Raw genomic sequence first — 14,088 nt, 5'->3', positions numbered from 1 at the left:
TCCAAAACTGACATAAATCTCCAGTTTTGTTTTCCTAAATCTCCAGTTTCTTCTTTATAAGAATGGCTAAGAACTACATTTACATAAACTGAGAATTCCCTGGCAGCCCAGTGGTTAGGACTCAGTGCTGTCACAGCCCATAGGCTGGGGTTTCATCCCAGGTCAAGATCCAGCAAGACATGTGGTGGGGCCAAAAGAAAAAAGAAAAGAACTACATTCACAAAACCCAAAACTCTAATAGCTACAGAGATGATGTACTAAATTTTAGTTGTAGGACAGGTAATATTTTATCTATTAGCTTACTAAGATCCACAATACTTTCAGAACTATTCCAGGTATCCAAGAACCTGGTTTAACGTAAAGAGAACCTTTTAAAATCAAAAGTACCTTCATAAGATAAGCAAGTAAGAAAACTTTAAAACTCTACTTCTACATTAAGTCAACACTCAGCAAATGAAAACTGGGCACTTACTACATATGAAGGCATTACTGACACCCTTTAAGACCCGGGAGATACTGAGATACCGTTTTGTTTTGTTTTGTTTTGTTTGGCCTGTGCTGCGCATTTTGTGGGATCTTAGTCCTCTGACGAGGGATTGAACCTAGGGCCTTGGCAGTGACAGCGCACAGTCCTAACCACTGGACCACCAGGGTATCCCCGATAAACTATTTATATAGCAATAACAATTAATTTTTTTTTACTATTAGAATAATTCTGTACTTTAACAAATACTCTTTAATCCAAAGATCATTCATCTATCTAATCTACAAATCATGTTTGGGAACGCATGTAACAATTAAAGATTTTAAAATTAAAAAAAATAAAAAATAAATTAAAAAATAAAAATAAAAAAAAAGAAAATAATGACAGAGGGTTTAAAATAGAAACCATGCCTACCAATCTCACTGATGCTTTTCAGCTCTTATCTCTTTAGATGTGAGAAAATCTCCATGATGTTCCCACCTCCTTAAGAGTTTTAACTGTCATTTAGAGAAAGTTATAAAGGAATCATTTATAAATTAATGGAATAATATGCATGATTATGAATTCTCTGACATTGTCAAGCATTTTCCATTTGCAATTAAAGTATATGGTTATCCCCACCAATTTTATTCTTAGGTATATACCCAAGAAAATTAAAAAATTATGTACAGAAAAAGTGGTACAAAAATGTTCAGAGTTGTATTATTCATTATAGCCCAAAAAGTGGAAATAACCTAAATGCCCATCAATTAATGAATGGATAAACAGAATGTAGTATATCCAAACAACAGAATATTATCCAGCCATAAAACAAGGAACGAAGTACTGAATGATACAACATGGGTGTATCTTGAAAACATTATGCTAAGTGAAAGAAACAAACAAAAAAGCCAAGTATTGTTTAATCCCACTTATAAGAAATGTCCAGAATAGATGAATCCATAGAAGCAGAAAGTAGATTAGTGTTTGCCAGGGGCTAGAGGAATGGGAAGTGAGTGCTAATGGTTATGTGGTTTCTTTTTAGGGTGATGTAAATGTTCTGAAATTATAAAGTGGCTATATAAGGTGAATATACAAAAACAACTGGATTGTGTACTTTAAAATGGTAAACTTTTTAGCATGAGAATTATATCTCAATAAAGCTGTAAAGTATATGGTGATTAAAACCTATGTTTTGAATTTATAAAAGACCATATTCTGCTAAAAGGTGATAGGGTCCAATAAACCTTGTATACCAATTATCCTGAAAATTTCTTTTGAACCAAAATCTTTGTTTCAAAATATCATTCTTACTATAGCTATAAAACAGAAAACAGAATTTTTTAAATGTAAATATATTTAAAAAATTAAAACACCTAAGAAATGCAATCTATACATATGAAAAAGTAAAATATTTATATGCATAGCAAGTAGTAGCAACATCATTCATAAGCAGCAGTTAGTGTTTATTTTCCCCATATTTTGGTTTAACACCATAGTGGTAGTTTATTCTTTTTAGGGAAATTGCATATGGTACATATAGCATATTATGAGTAAGTTATAGAAGACTGTGTAATTGGAAAATTAATTCCAAGTAACAATATTTCCTCTAAAAACACGTTTATTATCAAACAAATTATCCTTAACTAATGGACAATAAAATGTACCTATAATTTATTAAGTCCAAGATATATAGTTAATTTGCATAAAATTATATGTGGCATTTTAAAAACAACCTATTTCTAAAATATCAGTAATTCAGGCAATTGGGATTTCCACAGGAGATAAATTGCCATTAATTTCCTTTTTATGAAGAAAAGGTCTGTCTTAAGAACATTATAACTATGTTATTAAGAAATGCTACAGCACACTTTAAAAATCAAAATGGTGAAATATATGTATTAGGATACTCTTTTATGGGTACCAGCCCTATAGCAGCATTTCATATGATTTTAATCTAGTTAACCAGATTTCCAAGTAACTTGGGTTCTTCTTTACTAGAAGTACCTATCACATGTATAGTTAAGAATTTAAATTTCCATTATAAACGAGAAGCTACCACACTTACAGTGTAAATATATAAGAAATAAAGTACTTGGATAGCCTGGTACTTTATTAGAAATACATCTATTAACTCCACAGAAATGAATTTTACATGTACGCAAAATACTAAAAAATTCTGACTTGGGAGAAATGAAATAAAATACAGTGAATGGTTTTCTCTTTATCTCTAACTGCAAAAATCCCTTTTGCCTTTTTATTTGACCCGTCTCTATTCATGCAATGTAATGAACCCTCAAAATAATTTACATGTCTTTATACAGAATTCACATCTACATCAGTAAATGGCCAGTCCTTTTATATTTTCAGTGCCTTATCAAAATATGGTTAACAAAGTTTTTCATTCTATGAGGCAGGAAGATGTTTCCTAAGTACTTCTTTGGACGATGAGGATATAGTATCCGGGAAGGAAACCTCAAATTCTATTAGAAGGTCACCACGTTGGTCAGGATTTTTCGGGAATGGTAGCCCATATCCAATAATTCTTCGCCTCATTCCAGGTTTCACAATATCATTTATTGTCATAGGTATGGTTCTTCCATCCATGGTTGGCACATTAATTGAGCAGCCGCACAATGCCTAAAATGAACCAAATAATATTAACAAACTTCAAAATATAAAAGTCTAAACCAGCTGTAAAGAATGATTCTAAGGTAAAGTTTTAACCTCCAAAAGAATATCAATAATTTTAAGACTTTTTCCCCCATTAGAAAGTCCCTTCAGGACACACAAAATCAGATAGTTTACAAAAGAAGGAAAGGAGAAGGGGAAGAAAAGGAAAAGGAAAAAGGAAAAGAGGAAGAAAGAATGTCTTTCACATTGTCCTAGAATGAAATGAATTGTTTGAGGCTGCTATTACAACATTCAAGTTGCAAGGATGGAATGGGAGAAGAGAAGAGGGAGAAATTAAGAACCAGAAAGAAAAAGATAGGAGCAACTACATACTTCTCCAGAGTGAAAACGTTAGGACAATATATTCATTGTTTTAGTCAGTAAATATTTACTGAGTACCGTATATGCCATATATTTCTGCTAGATGCTGAACATATAGGACCATGAACACAGACCCTACCTCAAGGAATGCACAAAGAATTCAGAAGCAAACCAGTAATTATAACTTTACAGTATAAAGTTGTCAGAGAAGGATGTGTAGAATTCTTGTCTGAGACAAAGGGCACCCAATATACTCCCTTAGCTTCTGGGAATACAGATTGCTTGAGGTAAGCACTGGACCATTAGTAAGTGTTGAGGTAGAGCAAGGAACAGCAGTGTTCCATAGAGGACAACTCAGACAAAGACAGAGGTATACAAGATAATATATCAAACTTAGGGAAATGTATACACATGTATGGGTAGAAATTAGATTAAAAACAATCTGTTAGTTTAAGCTAAAGAGTTTAGACTTTATGGTAGATACTCTATGAAGTTATTTAAGAATTTTAAGCAGGGAACTGACATGGGCATATTTGCAGGATTATAATCCAATTTGAGAAACAGTGCCTAAAAGTAGAATAAATACAAACTAATGTATTAAAGCAGTACCCTCGTAACTTATTTTGTCTTTTAATGCCTTGTTTGTTATATAATTATTAACTCAAGTTAACAACTTTGGAAGAAATCTTATACATGGACTAAGGTAATGAGATTACAATGCAGATTTGACAAACTGCAAAAACAAAGTGCAGATAATCCATACTAGGTAGGCCTCATAGTATATAATCTCGTCAGCACTTAAAACTGGCATTTAAATTGTTAGTATAAATAACTAAACTTAGAAAATATTATCCACAAAAGAGGCAAAATAGTAGTACTACTTTAGAGGGTTCTTATGAAAATTGTAAGAATGCTTGTGTAGTAAACATTAATGTTTGCTACTATTTAGATAAATTCCCAAAGATTACCTGCATAATTCTGTTTGGTTTCAGAATCTGATATCCTACTAACTTACCTCTCGTAAACTAATTTTAGCAGTATAAATTATATTTGACCCATCCCTTTTGAATTTGGGGTGATCTTTATCTTTAATGACAAAAACAATGTCTGCTGGAATACTAGTTGGTGTTTCATCTCCTTCCCTTGGAAAAGTAATTTTGGTGCCTTCTTTCCACCCTTTTTTAATCTCGATGGTGAGAATTTTGTCCTCAGTTCTGTAACTCCTCCCATCAGGGTTTAACCTCTTCCGAGAAATCTTCATTCGTTTGGTACAACCACTATATATTTCTTCAAGTGATACTCTAAGTTCATGAATAACTGGAGGATCTTGTTTGAGGCGGGATGGCCCCACAGAATTCCTGTCTCTTGGATATCCATTCATGCTGAATCCAAAGGCGCCAAAAGGATCTCCATCTACTTCCATTTCATCAGAATCTCTACCACCACCCATCCGTCTTCCAAAGAAAATTTCAAAGGGGTTGGAACCTCCAAAAAATGCTGCAAATGTGGCATGAGGATCACCATGAAAGGTGTACCGGAAGGTACCTCCTTGTCCATCAGTACCTCCTGCTCCTCCTTTCAACCCTAAATGAGAAGATAAGCATGGTTAGAAAAATACTTACAACTCTTGAAAGTTAAACTTTTAAAAATTATATTACTCATAAACTTTGGCTAACTTCGGTTGCTACTTATTAATATTGGTCAGAAATGCCATTATAACTAAATACAAAACAGCCATATAACTACCAATCATTCCACCCTAAGTTAAATTTTTAGCTTTCAAATTCTTTCTCCAAATCCCCATCTTTAACAATAATTTATTTCCAACTCTTTGTTCCATGCAAAAAAAAGAAAATAAATAAAAATTGGAAACCTCTTATAAGCTGCTGGTTTGATGATCTAAAGTATATAAATTTAGGTTTTTAAAAAATGTCATTCAAGGGGTGGAGGGAGGGAAGGATTGGGAGTTTGGGATTAGCAGATGCAAACTACGATATATAGGATGGATAAACAACAAGGTCCTACTGTATAACACAGAAACTATATTCAATATCCTGTGACAAACCATAATGGAAAAGAATATGTACATGTATAACTGAATTACTTTGCTGCATAGCAGAAATTAATACAACATTGTAAATCAACTATATTTTAAATATAATTTTAAAAATAGCAAAGAAAAAAAAAGATGTCAATCAAAAGGTCTTCAGTAATCAATGCAAACAAAATATATAACCTAAATCTTTGAGCACCATCATTATCAGTGAACACAAATCAGTGATTAAAATGTCATATTCAAAATAACTATCTTTATTTCAAATCATCTTTCACTGCTTAAGAATTAAAATAGACCTCATTCATGGCAGAAAGGGAAAAAATTCCATTAACAAAATTTTAGACACTAAAATTACTATCCACATCCTAAATAATGAAATTTTTACCTAGGCATATCACATGATAGCATTAATTTCAACAGCATGTAAAAAGAAAACTGAAATCATGAGCTGTAAACCCTTTTGACCTGTAAGACCTTTGGGCTGGTTATTTTTGTCTATTATGGACAACCTGCTTCCTACACCAAGACTCTGATCCTGTTCCCTAAGACTCAACTAAGCAATTAGTAGTTCACAAGAAATAACATATTTGAAATAGCATTTTCTACTACATAGTGACGAAAGATTCTACTAAAACCTACAAAACAACAGTATAGTGATTTTCTAAGGGATCGACAGTGACAAGGATTTATATCATTACAGTCTCAGCAAAGTTTCTGGATGATCCTTATGGGTATTCCTGACCAAGGAGACAAGCAGGAACAGAACCTAAAAATTATAAAACTGTAAAAAAAAAAAAAAAAAAACACCAAGAGAATTAAACTAACAGGTTCAGATATGTTCATCAGTGAGTAATTTGAGGGCAGGAAATACATTTTATTCATTTTTGCACCGTTCATGCATACAGTTCTGAAAATGACGGCCACTCATGTTTGCTGAATAAAGGGAAGAACTAATTCTTAAAGTGTTCAAAAGAAACACTAAAATGTGTGCTCGGTATCAAGACAGAGAAAAGGCAGAAACAAAAACTATATAAAGTATAATTACACATACACATATGAGAAATTTAAGAGTAAAAAACTCTACTGAAGTCACTCAGCATGCTTTCCCAGAGAGTTTAAAATTTTTTATTCTATTTGGCATCTTTCACTCAGGATATGCCTTGTAGAAAACAATGACAAGGATAAGTAGGACAAGAACTTTTAACAAACAGCTCATTCAAAACTCCTTTCTCTAAATTTTAGTGGTATAGTTATAACTCCAAATGTTAAAAAAAGCTAGTGGCAGATTATTTTTTTTAATGATAGAATATGTGTATAACTCAAGGTCATTACCAATGTGATTAAACCAATACTAAATTATTTCAATCACTCCACTTTCACCCCACAGAGTATAACGATTTAACAGAGTTCATAAAGTAAACTGAGTAAACTAGCCTGCCCAACTGAACCCTTTACAAGACAAAATCTAAACGTTTTGGATGTGTAATGGATTCATGAAAAGAAAGAATTACATTTTGTTATTACATCATGGGTTTGGCTTTTCCCTAAAAGCCCTTTGCCAAAAATGGTAACTCAATCAGGATTACTGAGTCCCTGAGAAGATTCACACACTGTCTGAACTGACATTCATCAAAGATAACAAACAGCCTCCAATAAAGCTTTGACACTAAATAGTCAACTGTGTACTACTGTGACTGAGAAAATCCTACCAAAATTCACACTAATATAACATGAATTATTATGCAAGTATCACTTGCGCTGCCCAGCACTTGAACAAGCCTGTCATCAACTATACAGTCAACTTTTCACTACGTACATTTTGATTGCTCATGGAAAATTTTAGTATGCAGCTAGACTACCTATGCTATCCAAAATTTTTTCTAAACACCATCATCACTTCGTGTGAGCAAGAAATGTACCCCAGAGTCAACATTTACTTATGTTGTACCAAGACTGCTATTATTTAAAACACAAGCAACCAACCAATTTGCAATCAAAAAAAAAATTATGTGTCTGGGATATTATTCAAAACAACGATATCCATTTAATTAGTTGATTAAAGTTTATTAAAAGCAGCAGCACTGGAGAAAAATTAGGACCGCAAGGAAAAAAATTATATGACTTTAATAACTTCTTTTAAGGAGATCTAATATGTAAAACTGGAGAAGGCAATGGCACCCCACTCCAGTACTCTTGCCTGGAAAATCCCATGGACGGAGGAGCCTGGTAGGCTGCATTCCATAGGGTCGCTAAGAGTTGGACATGACTGAGCGACTTCACTTTCACTTTTCACTTTCATACATTGGAGAAGGAAATGGCAACCCACTCCAGTGTTCTTGCCTGGAGAATTCCAGGGACGGGGGAGCCTGGTGGGCTGCCATCTATGGGGTCGCACAGAGTTGGACACGACTGAAGCGACTTAGCAGCAGCAGCAATATGTAAAAATCCAAATTTATAACAACACTTAGAGTTAACGAGCACAATGAGATTCTTTAAAGTTTTGATTCATAGAAATCCAATTTACTTTTTAAAATATATAGTAGATTGTTAATTAACTATATAAAGAACAGAAGCAGCAAACTAGCATAAAGATTAATAGCTAGTATAAAGATTACTGTACTAAACACAGATTTGATTATATAAATACTATCTTTCAGTATTTAAATTTTAAGTTATTGAGTGAAACATAAACAATAAAAAAAGGAAGATATGAAGAGAAAGAAATGTTAGAAAACTAGGCTACTATAAGGATGTGTTACTGAAAATCTGTTTTTAAGTCTTTTAATATGAAATTCTGTTGACATTCACAGAACAATTCAGAACTAAACCTAAAACTTTGGAGGAGAAATTAGATCAAAATCCAATTTCAAGTTTCAGTAGTCCTGTTTTTTGTTTTCAAATTATTCAACTATGGAGAAATGTCTCTATTATAAAACAATTTTATTTATTCCATACTATAAAAGTAACCCATTGTAAATATACCATGGTCTTAGTCAAGTTATAGAACTGTGCACCCATCACCACAATCCAGTTATAAAACATTTCCATCAACCCAATGAGTATTTTCATTTCTATTTGGAGTTAATCCTTGCTACCACCTCTAGCTCTAGGCAACCACTGATCTGTTTTGTCTATAAATTTGCCTTTTCCATGCATTTCATATAAATGGAATAATAGAATATGTAGTCATTTACATATGACTTATAATGTTTGAGGTTATTTCATTTACAAAGCACGTTTCATTAACTCAGTCCTTTTAATTGCTAAGTTGTGTGTGTGTATACATATATACCACACTTCATTTATCCATTTACTAAAAGATGATACTTTCGGATATTTTCATTTGGGGCCATCACAAATGATGCTGCTATGAATACTCACGTACATGTCTTTGTGTGGACCTGTATTTTCATTTCTCTTTTATAGATTCCCAGGAGTGGAAATGCTGGGTCATATGGTAAATTTAAAACATCTCTTTTTTTATCCAGCTTTTTTAAAACCCAGCATTTAAAACTGTGGATATTAGACATTTTAAAAACACAAATATACTGGGATCGCTGGCTCTCTTAGGTCCTAAATATATAAATTTATCATGTTTAACTCATACAATTCTCAGTTCATGGTTTATTCCCACAGCTTCAGGTTGTAAAAGAGAATATAATAATTCAGGGGGAAAAGTGTACCAGGTAAATTAGCGTTTTGTTACTTCTAGAGAAACACAGAGGGCTATGCAACCAGGCCTGCAAGCACAAACAGATCAATGACAGGCAAAGAAATAAAAATATTTTTCCACGTTTTAACAGTATACTTAATGAGATATTTTGAATAAAGGATAAATAATTATAATGCTTTTCTGTAAAGGAAGAATAATTTCTAAAACATAATAAAATAACTTTCATTTTAACTGTATTTTAAAGTAATATAAGTAGAAAATAGTATTTCTGAATAATGTATTTCAATGCTTTAAAAAACTTAATTCTTCCCTCACTATTACTTCTATTGCTTGTATCAATTATCTAAAAGATTTGGGGTACATAGATGATCCTGTTTTAGTTTTTTAAAAATTCACTTCACTGATGACGCTCAGTAAAAATCAAACTGGAGAAATATAACTCAAGAAAAACACTATTAACAGGTAATGTTAGGCCGAGAAAAATGTATCATTTGGTGACATGAAAATTCTGAAGATAAATATCCTTAGAAACACTGAATCTTATGGTTTAGTTATAGACAGATTTGGGCTGTTAGTGAGGTGTGGATTAAATCAATGGATATTTGCTTTTTCATGGGAATTCATAGTGTTATACCATGTTTGTAGATTTACTTACAAAATAACTTCTTCAGAAAGAGTAGTATATAGCTAGTAGTATCTGAGAATCCTGCTTAGCTTTTGAGATGAAAGAAATCATAGTATTTTGAGTACAGCCATAAGGAACCAGCAGGACTGAACTGCCCACTACTTGCTTTTTTCAATCTTTACTTTGCAGGAACCTGACACTGCAGGTCCTCATAGCAGCAGAAACTGCAATTTGGGGCAACTCAGATCAAAAAGAAAAAGCATAACAAGAAGAAAAAAAAAAACCTCTATACAATTACCATAAATTTAACTTTTTAACTCAAAATACACAGTTACCACTTCAGTGTATTTTAAGATAGATTTTTAATTAGGGAAATTTAACACTAAATGCAATAAAGCAAAAAAAAAGTTTTCATAACTACAATGAATGATTTTAAAATAATATTTGGGGAAAAAATTAGTAATAACTTAATCCTGATATAAAAAATTGAAATTATAGAACTTATAAAAATTAAAATGTTCTTGTTGCTGTTAATTAGCAATTTTAAATCGTCTTACTTTACAGCTACATTTATATGGTGATGATGGACAATTTAAAATCCAGAATGATAAAAGGATAATCTTACATTTTACTCCCATTTACTATATTCAACTAGTTTCAGATCTCACAATCCAAGAAACAAAAGTGTGGCAGGGAGAGGAAAGGGAAGTTATCATGCCTTCCTCTACACCTAGATAGTAAAATTTCAAAAGAAATAATGTTATCTTAAAGTAAATCAGTCATTGTTCTAAGAAGGTGGCCATTTTAGGTCAAAAATTGCATTTCTGAGATCTCATTTTCTTGGCACACAATTAGTGTTTACAATTAAGCTAAAAACTTGTTCTGGTATTTTATGACATCAGGAAAATTCTTTCCTCTCCAGGCAGAATGCCAAAAACAACTACAGCTAAATGCCTGGGCCTTCGGCTTCTCAGAGAGAAGATTCTGTCTTGTTTAATCTTAACTAGCTTTGCCATAAGAAAAAAGGCAAAAAACTTCTTTTGCTTTCGTGAATAAAATATAAACTACCCAGAGTTTGAACTGCCAATCTTAAGATTTTAAATGACTGAAGAATCTTTATTGGCTCTGGCAGAAAATTCATTAGAAAAAAAAAAAAACAGGTTGCATAAGACTTTTGAAACAATTTCTTAATGAGTATGGGAATTTAAGGTTTCTTTTCAAATATAATGTTAACAGTACAAATCTAATGGCAGAACATATATGTTGCACAAAATGTCAAAATCCAAAAAAGGACAAACAAGTACATTTCATTCATAGCTATGTAACATTCATTCATATGATCAGGGATGAAATCTTGCTTTTATCCATTATCTGTCTTTCTACTTTTGAAATGTCAGAGAATTTAATAACCAGAAAGCTGATAGAGAAAAAAGAGAGACAGAAAGATATACACTGAACTCTTACCTTCCTCCCCAAACTGATCATATATTTCTCTCTTTTTAGGATCACTCAATACTTCATAAGCTTCTGCGACCTCTTTAAATTTTTCCTCTGCCTGAGGAGATTTGTTCTTGTCCGGATGAAATCTGAGGGCTTGTTTTCGGTAAGCCTTTTTAATATCTTCATCTGAAGCTCCTTTTTCAATTCCCAAAATGCAATAATAGTCTTTCCCCATTTCGAGTGCCTTGAAATGAACTTAGATTTCCCTTTGTGAAAGAAAACAGCGTCCCCAGTCTTAGCAATACAATTCTAAGAAAAATAAACCAAGCTGGGTATTTTAAAAGTTAAAGCAAATCAGCAATTCAGCTTCGCTGTCTTAAGACAGCAAGCAGACAGCGCCTCAGTATTTAATTCCTTCCCCAACGGCTCACTTACAGATAAATATACACTACACGGGAGACGGCCTCCTTCTAGATCCTCCCATTTTCACTACGTGTCTCTGCACTTTCTAGAACAGCAAATGCTACAGGACGTCACTTCCCCAGCTGCCTCTAGTACAGAGCTAGGTTTTCTCCTCCTCCACGATTAACTATTCATTTTCCTTCTGGCTCTACCATACTTGTTTCCTTTTTAAGAGGCCAAGTGGATTAAGAAACCAGTATTTCAGCATGGAATATCATAACTACACATTTACTTACTCCATTCTAAATGAAAAAGCAATAAAAAAATCATTATAGCCATTAAGTATCTTATTAAAATTAGATATATACAAATAAAAATACTTTAGTTATTTTAACTTCAAGTCATTCAAATTAAGATATACAGTATTAAAATATGGTTTACATTAAAATTGTCAAATAATGTGTCATTTTTGAAACTCCTAGGGTCTGCAACCAGAAATGCCAAGAATTTCACATTGTAAAAGGCTATATATCATAAGTATCAAAAGCAACATTTTAAAATAAGTAAAGGACTTAAATATGTCTTTAGCTCATGATTTTAATAAGTTTTGTGGGTTTTGTAGTATGCAAGAGTTAACAGTTCAGGCAGACTAATACTTGTGAAAGCTTCATATCTGATTTAGTCACTTCAACTAAAACAGAATGAGATCCGCCCTCCTCATTCCTAGGGTCACTATTTAAAGAATTTTTGTGTTGCTTCCGGAAAGACAGGAAAAAGTATCAGGTTTCAGGCAGTAAACACTCACGTTTAAGACTTTTAACTGGATCAGCTTAGAATCTGGATATGCTATTTACAAGGTATAATATGAGAAATTTTTTCTTCTTTTAAAAATACATTTTCCCTAATTATAAACACTCATTGAAGATTTTGGAAAACACAGAAAGAAAAAAGAAAAAAAGTTTTTAATCTTAAAAAACTTCCTATCTTATGACTTTAGGTAATTTCAATAAATGTCAGTATATTTCCTTCTAATTCTTTCTTTTCCTATGAATATTTATGGTTATTTTCTGTAGTTTTCTGTTTTTTATTTAAAAAAAAAAGTTTACATCATATATCATTTATACACTATTTTGATCCTGCTTTTCTAATATATATATATTTTGGATATTTATAAGAAATATTTTCAGTGTATATAACTCATCTTTTATCTTCTACATAGTTTCTTCATCTTTTCAAAGCTGTTCCTAGTTCTAATATTGGAAAGATGGATTGATAAGAAAATATCAAAAGAATTGCACAGAGCACTGTATTTAAATATCTTCTGTAAAATGAAAAGAAAAAAGAGCATTTATGAGAAAAACTAAATGTATATATATGTGTAGAGGATAATGAAAAGGCAATGATCACGTTAACCTTTAACAATATGGGAATGCCTACTCTATAAACCAAGCAGCCTTACGAAAATGATTCAGCAATTCTTTCATAATGTTCATCTTTGTGCATTTTAACAGCTAAGATTTACTATTTCTCAAAACTCTACTTTAAAAACACCTTGGTATAGAAAAGTATTATATCTATCTAGCCTACTTACAGGTTACAGAGGTTTGTAAGCTATTCAGCAAAAATTTTCAGTACCACCAAGGAATACTCCATGTCAAAAGATAGACTTTCCAAGTCCAAAAAACTTGGCGGAAAATGTTAAGATTAAAAGTCACCTTAAGACTCCTACTTTTTAGAGAAGCATATTGCAATTTGGAATCCAGTGCAAGGATCAGCACTGAGAGTAGAATAAAAATATAATAAAAATCATGTATTCTAGAATTAGTTTCTAAGAAAAGTCCATTAAATATTCATTATCAAAGAACACTGGTATAGCAGTATAAAAAGTATTAAATTGTTCTGGAGGGCAATTCTGGGAACTAAAAAAAACAAAACAGATTCTTATCTGATCCAATCATTTTCAGAGAGCTAGAAATATTATCAGGAATTGACATATTAAATGATTTCAGAAGCCAAAGACTACTAGATCTTTCACATTTCTGAAAGATGCATTACATATCAACAAATGGAAAGAAATCTGACTTATCACGCAGAGAGAAGGGTGATAAACGATTTTCATATTTTTTCAAATAGCATAAATAACAAAAGGATTAGAGTAGTAGTGTTGAAATGCAAGAATTTACCTCAACTTGGAATTCCAAGTTAATAAGGAGGCAATTATAAGACTTTAAATGAAAAAATTCTAACTAGGTTTTGTTAAAATAAGCAGTATAAATAATTCTTTCCAACATTTGGGAACGGTTTATTTAAAATGATTTTAGAAGCACTATAAATATCATACCTGGAATTTGTCCTTAGAAAATAATAAGAAAAATTATATATACAAATATACCCACAGCAATTACACACGAGGGTAATAAATCAATGTGGTCATT

General features: G+C 32.1%; 1 protein-coding gene across 1 annotated transcript; it reads right to left on the bottom strand.

Moving 5' to 3' along the window:
- DNAJB4 (DnaJ heat shock protein family (Hsp40) member B4) lies at positions 1,165 to 11,773 on the bottom strand. The gene is made up of 3 exons (XM_005678199.3): positions 11,276 to 11,773; positions 4,473 to 5,041; positions 1,165 to 3,103 (listed from the first exon to the last, which is right to left on the bottom strand). Exons 1-3 carry the CDS (start codon positions 11,484 to 11,486, stop codon positions 2,870 to 2,872), a joined length of 1,014 nt encoding a protein of 337 aa, XP_005678256.1. The 5' UTR covers positions 11,487 to 11,773; the 3' UTR covers positions 1,165 to 2,869.

The sequence above is a fragment of the Capra hircus genome, chromosome 3 (assembly GCF_001704415.2).
Source record: "Capra hircus breed San Clemente chromosome 3, ASM170441v1, whole genome shotgun sequence".
Taxonomy (NCBI): Eukaryota; Metazoa; Chordata; class Mammalia; order Artiodactyla; family Bovidae; genus Capra; species Capra hircus.
Note: the sequence above shows the minus strand (reverse complement) of the source record. Positions and strands in the feature narration are given on the sequence as shown.

Coding starts and splice junctions, on each gene's coding strand:
- DNAJB4 (XM_005678199.3), bottom strand. CDS start 11,486: ATGGGGAAAGACTATTATTGCATTTTGGGAATTGAAAAAGGAGCTTCA. Junction 5,042..11,275: donor TGATCAGTTTGGGGAGGAAG/GTAAGAGTTCAG, acceptor CTTCTCATTTAG/GGTTGAAAGGAGGAGCAGGA. Junction 3,104..4,472: donor CTAAAATTAGTTTACGAGAG/GTAAGTTAGTAG, acceptor GGTTCATTTTAG/GCATTGTGCGGCTGCTCAAT.